The sequence below is a fragment of the Quercus lobata genome, chromosome 12 (assembly GCF_001633185.2).
Source record: "Quercus lobata isolate SW786 chromosome 12, ValleyOak3.0 Primary Assembly, whole genome shotgun sequence".
NCBI lineage: Eukaryota > Viridiplantae > Streptophyta > Magnoliopsida > Fagales > Fagaceae > Quercus > Quercus lobata.
The window spans coordinates 31,781,923-31,797,875 of record NC_044915.1 but is presented as its reverse complement, the minus strand read 5'-3'; the positions used below and the strand labels follow the sequence as shown (position 1 = coordinate 31,797,875).

Genomic DNA, 15,953 nt, shown 5'->3' with positions numbered 1-15,953 from the left:
GCAGCAAACTAAGGTACCCAGTCCTATGGTATGTTCACTATCTTTTACCCAAGATGTTGGCATAAAATAGGCTATGACTATGATGTTTGCAAAGTTGTATTAGCCATTTTAAATTCGGGTAATATCCTTTTGGCCATAAATTAGTTTCTTAATTACCCAGATTAATCCTCACAATTATCTGGTATTAAAAAAATCCTAATTATTATCCTCATCTTCCTACCATTAGAAAATTGACAATTTAATATATTCTTCTTGTTTTGTTTAGAGAGGGATTTTTTTTAAAATGATATATATATATATATATATATATATAAACATAAATACACAAGGAAAAGAGAATGAAGTTCAAACTTCTAACAAAAAGAAATACACAGTTTTCAAAAATATGATGTTCTTAACTTATACTAAAATAAAACAAATGGAAAAAATATATAGTATGCCCTTTTCAAATAAAGCAAAACAACTCGATTGGTTTATTATGGTTGAACTACTTGAACGAAGGTATTTAGTACTTTTAATGTTTAACCCTTATGCATGGATTCCTCCATGGTTAGAATTTAAAAATTATAGTGGTTATGTTAGGAGTTCACTTGACCCCCTTTACCCTTTTAATTTAAAAAAAGAAAAAGAAACAACGAATGTTGTGATTTTTCATAATATACTTCGAACCAAAAAGAAAAAAAAAAAAAAGCTCAAAATAAAAAACTTGATGAATGGTATGTCTACCGACCAAGTTCAAAAGTCGTAGGGCTGCAAGAATGTCACCAATTTTGGTCACTAATGAATGACCAAAATATGCAATTCCAGGAAGAATTATCCATAACCACCAATACCATTGACTATAGCACCCCCAAAATTTTTATTTTATTTTAATATTAAAACTTGGTCCCTCCAAAGTCTAAACTATAATTCCTAGACCTGACTTCGATGGAGAAGATTTCTCCATGCTGTGGCAAAACTTTTTCTTGATGATATAACAAAAAATTATCATTAATAACATTAATTATTATTGTTATTTATTATTTAAAAGAAAAAAATATTTTTTAAAAAAACGACACCGTTTTTAAATCACCGCGGTAGTTGAAATCCTGAAAATGCAAACACGCTACGCATACATACTAAAGGGACCGTTAGATTTGTGGGACTCACCTATGATACAACTGGAAGCACACAAGATGAAATCAGAACCGCTCAATAATAAAACTCACACCAAATTCAGAGAGAAACGCACCGTACCGTAGTACAGTTTCCTTTCTAGGTTTTGAGCTCGTTGTTCCTTCCTTTCTCAAACGTTTCTCTTTTCCTCCTCCACCGCCACAAAGAGAAACAGAGAGAGAGAGAGAGAGGCGGCTCTCTGGATCGTCGGCCGAACAGCGAAAAACGACGTCGCTAAAAGACATGGCCGCTCCCGAAGCCCCTCTCTGCTATGTCGGCGTCGCCAAACAATCCGCTGCTTTTCGCCTCATGAAACAAATGGTACTCCTTCTCTCTCTCTCTTGAGAATTTGAATTCAACGGTTTTTGATTTAATTTATTTATATAGGGCTGGGAAGAAGGAGAAGGGCTTGGTAAAGACAAGCAAGGCATCAAAGGACACGTTCGAGTCAAAAACAAACAGGACACTTCTGGTTCGTTCCTTCTTCTGCCTTTTGTTTTTGTGTTTAAATTTAATCTAGGTCTGATTTGTTAACATTTTGAATTCTTAATCTCCAAGTGTTAATGACTTTACTTAATAATGGATTAGTGAGTTTGATTTGGATATTGTTTTTGGTGGGATTTTTGATAGGTATTGGTTTGGAGAAGCCAAATGAGTGGGCATTTGACACTACTCAATTTGATAATATACTCAAACGATTGAAAGTGGTATGTTTCGCATTAAATCTATGAATAAGCTTTACTATGTTGTACATTTTAATTTCGCTGCGAGTTTCTAATGTGTTTTTTGGTTATGTTTTTATTTTATAGCAAGGGGTGCAAGCCAACAATGAAGGTATAAGAATTGTATAAGATTATTGGATTGACTTAGTATTGTTAACTTTATGATACAGTGTAACCTATGGTGTTGTGTGTGTTTTTTATGATAGGTGTTGAGAACGACTCGGCTGAAGTAGGTACTGAGACTGATGCATCTAATGATGTTAAGGTTCCGGTTGTCAAGACTACTCGGCCGCAGGGAAGGTCGGTGCAGTTTTGTTTAAATTGTGTGTTGGGTGCTTGAAATGTTCGTTATGGTTTTGCTTGTATTAAATATTTTGTTTGTATTTCCTTTCCCTGAAAATCAGATATAAGAAAAGAGAGAGAGGGAAGCTTGTCCATGCCTATTCTTCGAGTGATGTTCAAGGAATTCTCGTAAGTTGGAAGAACACATTTCTTGTGAAACCAATGTCTCTATATTTTTGTATTTTATAATTTATGTTACTGATTAAGTGCTTTGGTAATGTGGACCCTAGGCCAAAAAGGTTGAGGAGTCACCAGGAACAAATCCTGATGTAGATGGTGAATTGGAATCAGCAAAGCTGTTCGAAAGTGAATTTATCTATGTTGAAGGTAATATTTGGAGTGGAGTAGCTAGAGAGCTGTTAACTATCCATTGGTTTTGAATAATGCGGCTAAAATTTTGTTATGAAATGGTCATATCCTTATGTATGCTAGTCCTTTTAACATTCTGGTTAAACTTTCTTTGCTATTCTTAAAGTAAAATGCCAAGTGTTCTATATAATGTTTTAGTCTTGTTGCTAGCTCTCTCTCTCTCATGCTTTCATACATGCGTGTGTAAATAATTGTTCACTACATCCACCATGTTGCTTGAGAAGTTTATCCATGTAGCCTTGCCCCTTAAGCTGGATACTGGCTATGATGCTTCTGATAAGCTATAATCTGACAGACATTTTGACAAAAATGTTTTGTTGGAGATATCCCAAAGAGAAATTTTCATTGGAAAGAAGTTAAGATTTGAAGCATTGAAGCGTTGGCATGATCATTGGTGGGGTGATGGCTCTTCAAGGATTGTTATCTGTACCTTATTCTAATTGCTAGAGACAAAGAGGCAAAGGTGGCTGATTATTTTGCTTTGTGAACATGTGGGGATTCATGTTGGGCCAGCTATTTGTAGAGCTAAATCGGCACTTAAAAAAAAAAATATATATATATATGGGTGATAGTGAATCACAGGCTTTTAACGACAGAGAATTTAAGGAGGCGGGGCATTGTTATCTGTGATTGGTGTTGCATGTGTGTCTGATAGGGGAGACAATTGGCCACTTATTTCTACATTTTTGGGTAGCTAGAGAGCTATGGGGTTTCCTCTGGTGTCTTCTTAGTGTGAATTGGATGCTACCTAGATAGCTTTCGGATTTGCTGCTGAGTTGGGCTGCTCTTCATGTTAAAAAGGAAAGGACAGCTCGGCAATCTGAAGTTCGATTCCATCTTGTTTGAAGAGAAAAAATTTGCGCGTTTTTTGAGATAAAGAATGTTTGGTTGCTCAGCCTTCTCTCATTCCCCAGATTGTGGTTGGTTTTTTTTGGTTGTTGTCTTTTCTAGATAGCATGTATCTTTGTTTGCATTTTTTCCTCTGTTTGAGTGTTCCGTAATATACTCCCTTCGTACTTGGGCCTTGTCCTTTTCTTTTTAATGAAATACTTTACTGATGGGGAACATATAGGGATTCATCTTGGGCCAGCTATTTGGAGATCTAAACCGACACTTAAAAAAAAAAAAATATATATATATATATATATATGGGTGATTTATTATTAGAGGATTTTTATCTATCAAAAAAATATATATATGGGTGATAGTGAATCGCAAGCTTTTAACTTCAGAGAATTTAAGGAGGCGGGGCATTGTTATCCCTAATTAGTGTAGCATGTGTGTGTCTGATAGGGGAGGCAATTGACCACTTATTTCTACATTTTTTTTTTTTTTTTGATAAGTAAGAAGAGAATATTATTAATATAAGAATAGCAAGAAAAACAGAGAGTTCACAGTAGTGAACAAAGGAAAAAAAGGAACAAAAAGACAGAAGCAGCCCCTAATCTATTCTAATAGATGAAAGAAAATCCTTAAGGGTAGAACAATTCGAGAAAGCCCAATATCGAGACCAATCAAAGAAGGTCCGTTGGCAAAACTCTAATAACTGAACCACAGTTTTCCTCTCATCCTCAAAAGACCGCTGATTCCATTCAGTCCAAATAGTTCACATTAAACAGGTTGGAACCAAATTTCAAATATTAGAACTATGCTTCCCAAGCCAATGATACCAACAAAATAATAAGTCCACAACTAAACCTGGCATGACTCAATCGATCCCAAACAACCGAAGCATATACATCCACAAAGAATGAGCTATCAGACAAAAAAGTAATAGGTGATCCACAGATTTCTCATTACAACAGCACATACAACAATGATTCGCCAAAGAACGACCACGAAGCATAAGGTTATCCAAGATTAGAATCTGACCATGAGCTGCTGTCCACATGAAAAAAGCCACCCTTTTAGGAACCTTAGCTTTCCAAATGCCCTTCAAAGGGAAAGTGGAAGGAGCTGCATTTTGAATCTTATGATAAAAAGACCAAGTATCAAACTTCCCACTTCCATTAAGATACCAACAAAGCCTATCATACCCTCCACCCCTAGGAATTCGGGTTTGGATGAAATGAAGAAGGGAGTAGGAAGCCGCTAACTCCCAATCATTGAATTCCCTATAAAATCATAAACTCCACACACTGTCATTATCACCCACTGGAGGGCTTAACACATCAGAAATACAGGCCTCCTTATTGGTTGAACACAAACATAACTGAGGATAAAGAATTTTAAGAGGAACATCTCTAGTCCACTTATCATGCCAAAAAAGAATACGAAAACCATCCCCCACCACAAAAGAGAAAGGCTTTGCAAAAGTTTCCCACCCTTCACTAATACTTTGCCATAACCTACAACCATGAGCCCTACTACAAGCTCTAGTGCACCAACCCCCTTTTCCCTCCCCATATTTCATGGCAATGACCCTTTGCCACAGATGAGTGGTTTCATGGCCATACCTCTAAAGCTATTTCCCTAATAGGGCCAGATTAAAAGACGCCAAATTCCAAATTCCCAAACCACCCAACTCACGTGATAAGCAAACCTTTTCCCAAGCCACCAAAGGATATTTGAAACACTCAACTGATGAACCCCACAAGAAGTCCCTTTGAATGCGTTCCAATCTAGTCGCCACAGCTTTAGGGATAGTAAAAAGGGAAAGGTAATCAGTCGGAAGGCTTGAAAGGGTACTTTTCAGAAATGTGAGTCTACCACCCCTTGACAAATAAAGCCGTTTCCAACCTGAAATCTTCTTTTCCATCCTCTCAAGGATTGGATTCCAAATAGAGGCTGTTTTATTCAAAGTTTCCAATGGCATACCCAAGTAAATCATAGGCAAACTACCCCCCTGCATTGAAGAATATTAGCCAAAGATTGAATGTTACGCACCTCCCCTAAGGACAATTTCACTTTTCCCCACATTCACCTTCAAACCAGTAAAAGCTTGAAAGCAAGTCAAAACAAGCCTAATAGAAAGAATCTGCCCTCTAGAGACATCACAGAAAAGAATGGTATCATCAGCAAATAATAGGTGAGAAACATGGATACCGGTAGAATTAATAGGACTCGCTTGAAAACCCTGAATGAAACCACCTTCCTTAGTTTTCTTTAGGATATGACTTTAAACCTCCATGATTAAAAGAAAGAGAAGGGGAGACAAAGGATCACTTTGTCTGAGACCTCTAGAGCTACCAAAGAAACCAACAGGAGATCCATTAACCAGAATTGAGAAGCGAACGGTAAAGACACAAGGCTTTAGCCATCTCCTCCATCTATCCCCAAAGCCCATCCTCTCCAACAGATAAAACAAAGTGTCCCAAGGTGATCCAGAGAGTTGTGGGGTTTCCTCTGGTGTCTTCTTAGTGTGAATTGGATGCTACCTAGATAGCTGTTGGATTTGCTGCTGAGTTGGGCTGCTCATCATTTTAAAAAGGAAAGGACAGGTTGGCAATCTGAAGTTCGATTCCATCTTGTTTGGAGAGAAAGAATTCGCACATTTTTGGAGATAAAGAATGTTTGGTTGCTCAGCCTTCTATCATTCCCCAGAGTGTGGTTGTTTTTTTTTTTTCCCCGGTTGTTGTCTTTTCTAGATAGCATGTATCTTTGTTGACATTTTTTCCTTGTTTGAGTGTTCCGTAATATACTCCCTTCGTACTTGGGCCTTGTCCTTTTCTTTTTAATGAAATACTTTACTAATGGGGAACATGTGGGGATTCATCTTGGGCCAGCTATTTGGAGAGCTAAACCGACACTTAAAAAAAAAAAAATATATATATATATATATATATTTGGCTGAAATTTTTAAGCAGAGAGAGGAGAGTTGCTTTTTAAATATATTTTTGTCTAGTTTACATGCCTTTTGTAGCATGTATCCAAAGAAAACCCTTCCTTTGCAAGAAACAATATTAGTGTTTATCTTGGTCTAATGGTAAGCTTCTTTTGCCATTTAGGTTGTTTAATACTTGTGATGAATAGTTATTGCTGGTATTGCCTTACTAAGTGGTACCTTCTGACTGCCAAGAAGTGAGTGACTGATTTTACTGAGTGGTATTGCCTCCCTGTAGCTTTTGTTTCATTTCTTAACCCTGATGCTGCCATTGAAGCTCTGGATGTATCAGGGTATCTGCCTTGCATCCTTCTCAATATGCATTGCCGACTGTCTTCCAAGTTCTAACATGTAGGTGGTATTTGAATTTTGGTTCTCTTCAGAACCTTTTGTATGATGTACCGTGTTTGTTCGAAATTACCTAGCTGCATGTGTGTGCTAAGTATGCTGCTCACTGTAAAGCCTTATAATCTTCCCAATTTGCTACTATTCATATACTTCATCTTAGCTGCTGGCTGGATAAAATGGGATGAGTCCATCGTTTTTTGAAATAGCCTTATGACATTCTGACAGGAGACAAAGTTGAAGATATTCCTCCAGATTGGTGGGGCTATAAATATGGTTTTGTCTCTGGAGGTTTTCTTGGGGCGGAATCTAGAAGGAAATCACAGACTACTGAGAATGCTAAAACAAATAATGAGAGAACTGTATTCTGTGAAGATGATCAGGAGAATCTATATCATCTTGTTCAAGTACGTCTCTTTTTCATTTGAATTCTTTCTTTGTAAACATGTGACATATACCTTGTTCCCATAAAGGCTAAGCTAATCTCTGATAAAAAGGTGCTAGAATATCCAATGATAGTTAGTTGAGTAAAAGGAAGGATAAGTGTGCAAGAGATTAAGTTTAGACTTTTGATGCAAGTTTGTTTTCTTTTCAGGATAATGCCACGACTGGAAAGCAAGGACTAGGTATTAGAAGCCAGCCAAAAAAGGTTGCTGGTTGCCGCTTTCAGGGGAAAAAGACATCATTTAGTGATAGTGATGATGAAGATACCAGCGATCTTGGTCATTCAGCCAAACGAAAACGTGATGACTTATCAGAAGGAGACAAGGCTGACGAACATAAAGTGAAGTTGAAGAAGTTGTGCAAAAAGCTTCTTCGTCAGGTTAGTTCTCCAAACTGCAAATTTTTATAGTGTTCAAAATTCTTTTGTCACTGATGGAGGGCTTATCTCAGGTACCTGGAGAGTCATTAAAGCTAAAACAGCTGAAACTTCTTATTGATGAACATTCATCTTCTATTTTTTCCAACTTTTCCTCAAAGAGAGATGCTGTAGCTTACTTGAAACAAAAGGTATGTTGTTTAGCTACTGTGGAACATTTTTTCTGCTGTATCCCAAATAATTTTTGTCCTTGGAAGACAATAGGATTTAGGTCCTCATACATTTCCCTATTAACATTAAAATGTTAACCTAAAAGTAGAAAAAAGTACGTTGCTGAGAGTATGGACTTCAAGATTTGCTTTCTTGTCAATTTCCATAATTCCTCAAGTAGTTTTGAGCTACTGGGCACGTTAATAAACTCCTGAGTGTTTGGATGAGCTTATTTTTATTGGCATTTATTTTGTTTTAAAAAGTTGTGTAAAGGTGCATCCCTATCTATTAAAAGTAGGGCTTTAACAATTCGTATATAATTGGCCATAAAAATAAGTTAGCAAGACCTTTAGTGTCTGTTTGAAAACAACTTATCTAGTTTTTTTTTGCTGAAATTATTGTAAATAAAAGGTAAAAACTAAATAAAATTAGTACTCATGTGGGCCCGAAAATAGTATGGAAAAAATAGCAATAAGCTGGTTTATAATTAAGATCCAAACACACTTATTATTTAGAGTGGGTCCTTCAGGTCATCAGTAAATAGTAAATACTGTTCAATTGTGAATATGCTACTCATATTTGGGTGTTGGTGTCTTTATATATATATATATATATATATATAATTTTTAAATTCTGCAATTCATGAAATTTTCTGTTAACTGCAGCTGGGAGGTAGTCAGAAGTTTTCTGTGGAAGGAAAAAGAGTGAGTCTCAAATCAAAGAGAGGCTAGAGATTTTTGTTACAAATTTTTGGGTTCCATATTCTTTTCCTGGGATTCTGAGAAGCTTGTACCGATACTGTATATTGCAGCTGAGACTAGATTATAATCTAATTACATCAAAGCCTTTAATAGATCTGTTGTAGTAATTAGATGCAAGTATTTTGTGATAGTATATGCTTCAATTATTTTGCTGGAATGTAATTTCAGCAAGTGTCGTTGCTTGGGTGAGAATTGTAAACATTTAAACTGCTGCTTTTCTGTGTCATTAAACTGGATATAATAAGATGAACCTACAAAGTCTAGGTTAACCTGATCGATCTTAAGCAGTCTTCTACAATATCCTGGGTATTCTCAAGCAATTGTCTATGGACATGTAGATTGGACATTTTAGTAAGCCTTTTTTTAGCATTGCTCTAGTTGTGGCAAGGGGACATTTTAGGAAATCGCTTGGTATCTCTTTAGTTGGGGGTGTGCTAGATAGAAAACCTACGCATACTGTTGGAAGATGAGGTTTTAAAGAACAGTTTTTACAGATCATTTTGATTGGGGGCCATAGACCATTTAAAATGTTATCATCATTCATAAAGATAGAAAAAAAGGGGATGGTCATCCCTGCAATAGTCTATTTCGCATCTAAATTACCTTTAGATTGCTATGATATTCACAACAGAAATTATCAAATTATTTGTGGAATTACGGCTGCTTATCTGAATTAGTTGTCAAACAATAGTGTCCTAGGCATTGCAACTTGAAATTGTCAGACTTGCTTGTGGTGTTAGGTTCCCTATGATTTGATCGGAATGTGGCTGGCGTATCATGTACATTGGTACTCCAACCTATTGCTGATCACAAGTACATAATAGCTATGCTCTTGTATATTTCCATCTTATTAGCAATGGGCTCGTCTCCACTCCTTGAACAATCTTCTTTCCATACCTATAGGGACTATTTTGTTAGATGTAATTGGCTTGTACAATTTTCTTTGCTATATACTTTCCCAAATAACCATATCCGTGGAAGTACAGAGCCTCGATTTCTACTCTCTGACCAAGCTGAACCATTACTGCTAGTTCTTCTCTGTAGTTCTCCTGCCATGCCAAAACACCAGTTTGCAATTAATACAGATCTTGTTTTACACTAAATGAAAAACTTTCTAGTAGATAGAATGAACCTACTTGACCTTACATGGGACTAATGGAAAGGGCCAAAGTTCTGTGGTGGTGGGTAGTTTACCTGCAAGAATTCTGAGGACATCAAGCTTGTAGCAATTTGCAAGTCCCGCTGTTTCAGTGGAACCATAGATTGTTCAGGTATGAGTTGTAGATCATTTCCTCGAAGTCCCAACCATTTCACATTGCAAGCTTTAATCATGCAAAAATGCATTAGGCATTGACTTGTTACTTTCTACTGAAGGAGAAAGCAGGTGCAATTTAGCATGATGTGACAAGAAACTCACCATATCTGTATGCCTCCAGTCCCATCCCTATACTTCCAAACTTGAAGGTGCAGAGTATAGCCAATCCAGCTGGATTCCTTGATATTTAATTTCTGGGAGTTACAAGTGAGTGCTAACAAACAACTCATGCAGTGGCAAAGAGAAAAGGTCGCACATACCAGTCAACCAGTGCTAAAATAGGCAAGTCTGGAAAAGCCCGGCTTAATCGGTGAAGAAGAAACCTGCATTGAATGTCTTAGTTTAGGTTGAGACCAATCCACAATGAAGCAAAAATAGATCCAGCACAAGTAAAACTGTAGTGTGTTGAAAGTTTTGACAAAGGCAAATGTTGGAAGATTTCAGGAAAGTAAAAAACAGTTGCTGGAGCTTAAAGCCTCAAGCTCTGGTGGAGTGAGTTTTTCAAGCTATACCTTGTGGCAATATCTGGGTACCCTTTTGCGGTGATTAGAATGCTTGGAATTTGGTTGAATATGCGATCCTCTGCTAGCCGCTGGAATATTGCATGCTAAACATATTCAAGTACCCAAAATATTGTTACATGGAAATCGGGAAGTCATAAAAAGGGTGTAGATTGAGAACTTGAGCAAAGGAAATACCTTTTCCACTACAATAATGTACCGTGCATCTGTCTTTAAAATCAACTTCTCTAACAAATTCAGATCACCAGAAATAGCATGCCCAGATGATCCACAAGCAGAACAATCCACAACCTCTTCGTTTGGCTCCTATACATGTTTCAAAGACACGTAAGGGTGCTAATGTGTTCTACTAAACTTTTCTTCGCAGAAACATTACTTTAGATTTGAAAATTTGGTCTGTGAACTTCCCTAAATTCATTTTCCAAGACAGAAGTAAATTATAAACTGTAGTTCATTTCGTCTGGTGTCACGACTCATGAGTCTAGACCATTTACAGTGAATGACCTATCTGCAAGTGTTTAGTTGCATTGTGGACATAACATACTTTAAATGAGTTGGAAAAAGCAAAAAGGTAAGTACTGCTCGTCCACACTATCAATGTAATTGTTACAGTGGCAATGCATGAACTGTGGTTTACTTGTTAGTATATGCAAGGATTAATATGTTAAAATATTTATGTTGAGAAGCGTTATTACAATTAAAAAGTTTGCAAAGTGAATATTTAATTCAAATACAATAGTTTAGTATTCTCAAAAAAAAAAAAAAAAAAGAAGAAAAAAAGAAAAAAAAGTACAATGGTTTAACAGAAGAATCCAAAAAATTCTTTGTCAAGGAAATTTATATTTGATATTTTATAATTATAGCTACACACCACTTCACCTTTCTCTTTTCTTCCAATAAGTCTAGAAACACAACTTTTATCACAATCGTTAACTTGATATGACCTGTTGTGATTGATGCATCATAAAATTGAGGTAGTTATGGGCATAATTAAATTGATATTTTTCCAATCAAAACAGATTATGTCAACAATTACAAAAATCGTTGTGTTACGCATTATGGTTTTTCCTCACACACCGTGTGGGGAAGACTGTCTCCCTTAGAAAAGATCATATTTGTTTTTTTAAATCAATAATGACCAGAAGTCTTTTAGCCAATGCTACCCTATAAGGATGCATGCATCATGATCACATGAAAAGCAACTAACTTTTTCTTAAGTCAGAGACCCACGTGGGGAAAAGCTCCTATTGTAACACAAAGTCAAGAAAAACAACTCATTCAACTTGCTTACCAGCTCATCTCAACACAAACATTCCTCTCAAGTATCAATCATACCATGAATAACACCAGCAGCTCCAGCCAGAGGCTTAAAGCTAGCAAGTGAATTCCCATATCACTAGTAATCAACGTGCTTGTTGGATCGATTTAAAAAATATGTGCCATTGCCCAAATTACGATTGATTAAACTAAAAGAAATTAGATAACATGCCTGCAGTAACAGGCGCCCTGCAACAAGTCCTCTGCTAGATGCCATGATTCCAAGACTGAATCGGCTACATCGAAGCAATGCTACTACATCTGTTAGACATTGACTGAATAACTTAGAAACAACAGCTAAATTAAGATGTAACTGAAAAAAGAAGAATCAGAAAATAAACCTTGGATTGTCCTGTTAACCTGCAACTGAGAAGTAAAATAGTCTGGAGAATCACAAAGCAACTTGTAGAAGAGCTCCCTCTGCGTGACCCGCTTTTCTTGCACCAGAATCTGAAAGCACATCTCCATCACCTTCCACACTATCAGGTAGAAAAAATATTTAAAAGCAGAACACACAAAAATAGAACTGTTATCAATGTACAATTGTACGTACACCCTAACAAGAAAATAAAATTTTGGGCAAATTGCACTTTCCCTCTTTAACTATGGAGCAGCTGCAATGTCCTTAAACTACAAATCTATGCAATGTGGTCCCTTAACTACTGGATATAAGCATTTTGCCCCCTATTGTTAGAAATTCTGTCAAATCTAATGGAAAATTCAAATTTATATTTGAAAATTTTTGATTTTTTCATTGAAGTTGACTGAAAGTTTTTTTGACACGATATTTGCTTATTGCCAATAGTAATGAGAAACATTGCTTAGTTTTGAAGGGGAATTATAACTATACCATAGTTAAGGGGTGAGGAAAAGTTTACCCTAAAATTTTGAATTGATAGTACCTCGAATGAAGGCTTTAGCGGCATTGGCTCGCATCAAAGACCTTGTGCAAAAGGAGTGAGAGAGAAAAATCCATGAAACTTCAGTTAACAGTCCTTGACTCACTCGCCTATTGCTTGACTTCCTATTGATCTGTTCGTTGCATTGATTCAAAGATACTCAAATCATTTACATGCCAGTAATTTGAACTTAATTTCAGTTTAATTTCTGAGGAAACGCACAAAGAAATGAAAGCTTGAATTTTATGGTCAAAATTTTTTCTCTTTTTTCTCAGTAGCCAAACAAAGATTATGCTAATTAATGAGCACAATGAAATCAAAGGCTGAACAATTTGTATTACTCGGCTCAGGGCCGGCTCAACAAATGTGGGGGCCTTAGGCGAAAACTAGGCAGAATTTTTTTTAATTATTTAAATATTAATTAGATAATATTTACTTAATATATATATATATATATATATTTTTTTTTTACATTTAGTATCTATTTATCATTCTCTTTGAGATACAAAATTACTAATTAAATTTTTACATTTAAGTTTCATTAACATTTCCTTTTAATATCACTTAATCTTTTAGTAATAATTTATAATTAAAATAAAACATGATCTGTAATAGAAAAATTATTAATTTTATGGAATAAAAAATTATTTATCACATAGCTTAACAAATTAATTTTAATACAAAATATATTATCCTAAACTTATAATTTTATTAAATTAAGACAACACTCTACCTATAACAAATTAATGACTTTCTAAATGGATGGGAAAAAAAAGCATAAAAAAAAAGACTTGATGTAGGTTGAAAATAGAAGCACTAAAATAAAGTTGAATGCTTATGTAAACATGTATGTAACTATAGTCTTGATGTAACTATAGCCTGCAAATTGCAATTCACGTTTCTCAAAAAAAAAAAAAAAAAAAAAGTCTGCAATTCACATGGATTCTGACTTTTGATAACTCTTGCATTGACATGATAACTCATAGCATAGAAAAAGGTGGAATGCTTCCTAGCTAAAAACATGTACAACTTGTACTTTGGAGAAAAATATTAAAAATTTTAAAAGTTTAGTAAAAAGTTCTGGGTGTTGACTATGACTAGAGAGTGTTTCGTTCCAATTCCTTAACAAGAAAAAGAGAGACCCAAATCAGTGAAACTCAGCAACAAGTAAAACAAAAAAAAAAAGAAAAAAAAGCCTAGTAGCAAGAAGAATAAAAAGAAAGGAAGAGCAAATAGAAGCAAACCTGAATGGAGATCAAAGAAGAGTAGCTAGCCAACAACTAAGAATGCTATAAAAATAGAATCAAGATGGAGACTAGAGAGAAGCAAGGTGAGCAGGGAAAAAAAATACTAATCAATACTATATTTGATTTCTTGAGATTTAAGATGGAGAGAAAATGTTTTTTTCTGTTTATTTTTTCCTATAGATTCAAGTAATAAATGTTAGTTTCTATCAATGAAGTTATTTACAAAGCTATTAATTTAGATTTTAAATAGGAACATTATCTCTTCAATTTCTATGTTTTGGGAATGGCAGCTTTAATTTTTTTTTATAAACCGTTGGTTACAAAGGGGCCTAATTTTTTCTCTCAAGAGCCCTTAATTTTCACTCTTCATTTTAATTTATTTTTATTAGTGGCACCTTAAATTTTTTTCCTAGGTGTAGGAGCCAGAATTAATTTGCATTGAGGGACCTTCTTTTATTTGGGGGCCTTAAATCATTGCATCAATTGCTTCTATAGTTGAGGTTGCACAGACTCGGCTATTGCTTGACCTCCTATTGATCTGTTCGTTGCACCAATTCCAAGATGCTCAAATAATTTACAAGCCTTTAATTTGAACTTAATTTCAGTTTAAATTCTGAGGAAACGCACAAAGAAATGAAAAGTAGAAAATTTTAAGTCAGTTTTCTTCTCTCTTTTTCTCAGCAGCCAAACAAAAAATATGCTAATTAATGAGCACAATAAATCAAAGGCTGAAGAATTTGTATTACTCGGCTAGTGCTCGACCTCCTACTGATCTGTTCGTTGCATCGATTCCAAAGATGCACTAATCATTTACACACCGTTATAGCCAAACAAAGATTACGCTAATTAGTGAGCAAAATGAAATCAAAGTTAATTCGTATTACTCGGCTATTAGTTGAGCTTCTATTGATCTGTTCGACATAGCGTTAGTTTTGAACTGAATGTCCGTATAATTTCTAAGGAAACGCACAAAGAAATGAAAACGAGTAAGTTTGAAGACAATTTCTCATGTTTTCTCAGCAGCCAAACAAATGCTTATGGTAATTAATGAGCAAAATGAAATCAAAGACGGACTAATTTGTATGCAATAATTGGCGTGAAAGCGAAAACTAATACCAGAGGAAGATCGGAGATTGCAGGAGCCGGAGAGGTCAAGATCCTGAGGAAATTGAGCACCGCAACTTCGATTCTCGCTCGGACCTGAACCAAAATATTTCAATTCTGAGCCAAAAGAGAGAGAGAGATGGTTGATGGTGATGATGTTGTTACCTCAGAAGGAGGGATGATATCGGCGAAGCAGAGGTGTTGATCGGAGAAGAACCTCATCGAGGAATTACATAGATCTTCCATTTTTGTTGAGAGCGAGACTGTGTGTTTGATCGCTGAGAAATTGGATTTTTGAAACTTTTGCACTGTTTGTGATAGGCGCGCAAGCCTTGTGAAGTCGTGATGATATTTGAATAGAAGGCTGTGAATCTGTGTTAGCTAATAACCGATAATTGAAAATGCGCTTTCAGGTTGATGAAATGATGAGTGCTTGCTTGAACGAGGAAAACGCTAAGGGAAAACACGATTTTGTTATTGTGGCGGTGTCAAGACAAATATGGCCCACATGTCTTGTCCGTTTGAGTCCATTTGCTTGTATGATTTGAGTTTTGTGACAGCTATCAATCAAATCTATCGAAACAAAGTTGTTCACTTTTCTACCCTTTAATAATTATTGATGTGATTTATTATAGTTAATGTAAAATATTAAAAACAATTTTAGGAGTAAATTTATATAAAAATGATGTTATTATTCTAATTACAATTTACTATACATATTTAGCAAATTGCAAATAAAAAAAAAAAAAAATATTTGTGCCCTTAGCGTCATTTAGAATATTATAACAAATACTCTGGTAAAGATTGATTATAAGATATGCTATTAAAGAGATTGTCAATGTGTAGGATTGAAGATCAACCACTTGGCTTGATCAACTCATTCTATTTTATTTTAATAATATTTGAATTTAAATTTAATTGGATTAAAAAAGCGAGGGATACACAAATTTATCATATTGTCAACTTTTAAATACAAAATAAAAAAGTATTTTTATTATAGGGT

The 15,953-nt window shown here is 35.3% G+C and overlaps 2 protein-coding genes across 5 annotated transcripts; one reads left to right on the top strand and one right to left on the bottom strand.

The window, feature by feature from the left end:
* The first annotated feature begins 1,249 nt into the window (after nucleotides 1–1,249).
* Nucleotides 1,250–8,823, top strand: LOC115971411. The gene is made up of 11 exons (XM_031091322.1): nucleotides 1,250–1,476; nucleotides 1,543–1,627; nucleotides 1,786–1,862; nucleotides 1,965–1,989; nucleotides 2,084–2,177; nucleotides 2,282–2,348; nucleotides 2,450–2,546; nucleotides 6,985–7,163; nucleotides 7,352–7,579; nucleotides 7,651–7,767; nucleotides 8,452–8,823. The coding sequence occupies exons 1-11, from the start codon at nucleotides 1,399–1,401 to the stop codon at nucleotides 8,515–8,517; spliced, it is 1,113 nt and encodes a 370-aa protein (XP_030947182.1). The 5' UTR covers nucleotides 1,250–1,398; the 3' UTR covers nucleotides 8,518–8,823.
* A 358-nt stretch (nucleotides 8,824–9,181) lies between these two features.
* On the bottom strand, nucleotides 9,182–15,261 carry LOC115971410 (meiotic recombination protein SPO11-2). Of its 4 annotated transcripts, none has more exons than XM_031091318.1 (11): nucleotides 15,116–15,261; nucleotides 14,963–15,046; nucleotides 12,603–12,732; nucleotides 12,042–12,179; nucleotides 11,873–11,961; nucleotides 10,561–10,689; nucleotides 10,375–10,469; nucleotides 10,123–10,185; nucleotides 9,965–10,041; nucleotides 9,742–9,869; nucleotides 9,182–9,596 (listed from the first exon to the last, which is right to left on the bottom strand). In XM_031091318.1, the coding sequence occupies exons 1-11, from the start codon at nucleotides 15,194–15,196 to the stop codon at nucleotides 9,462–9,464; spliced, it is 1,149 nt and encodes a 382-aa protein (XP_030947178.1). In that variant the 5' UTR covers nucleotides 15,197–15,261; the 3' UTR covers nucleotides 9,182–9,461. The 4 variants fall into 4 exon arrangements, with proteins under 4 accessions (XP_030947178.1, XP_030947179.1, XP_030947180.1 ...); XM_031091319.1 differs by having other exon boundaries at nucleotides 10,375–10,454; XM_031091320.1 differs by lacking the exon at nucleotides 12,603–12,732 and having other exon boundaries at nucleotides 12,042–12,150.
* Between the last annotated feature and the right edge of the window lie 692 nt (nucleotides 15,262–15,953).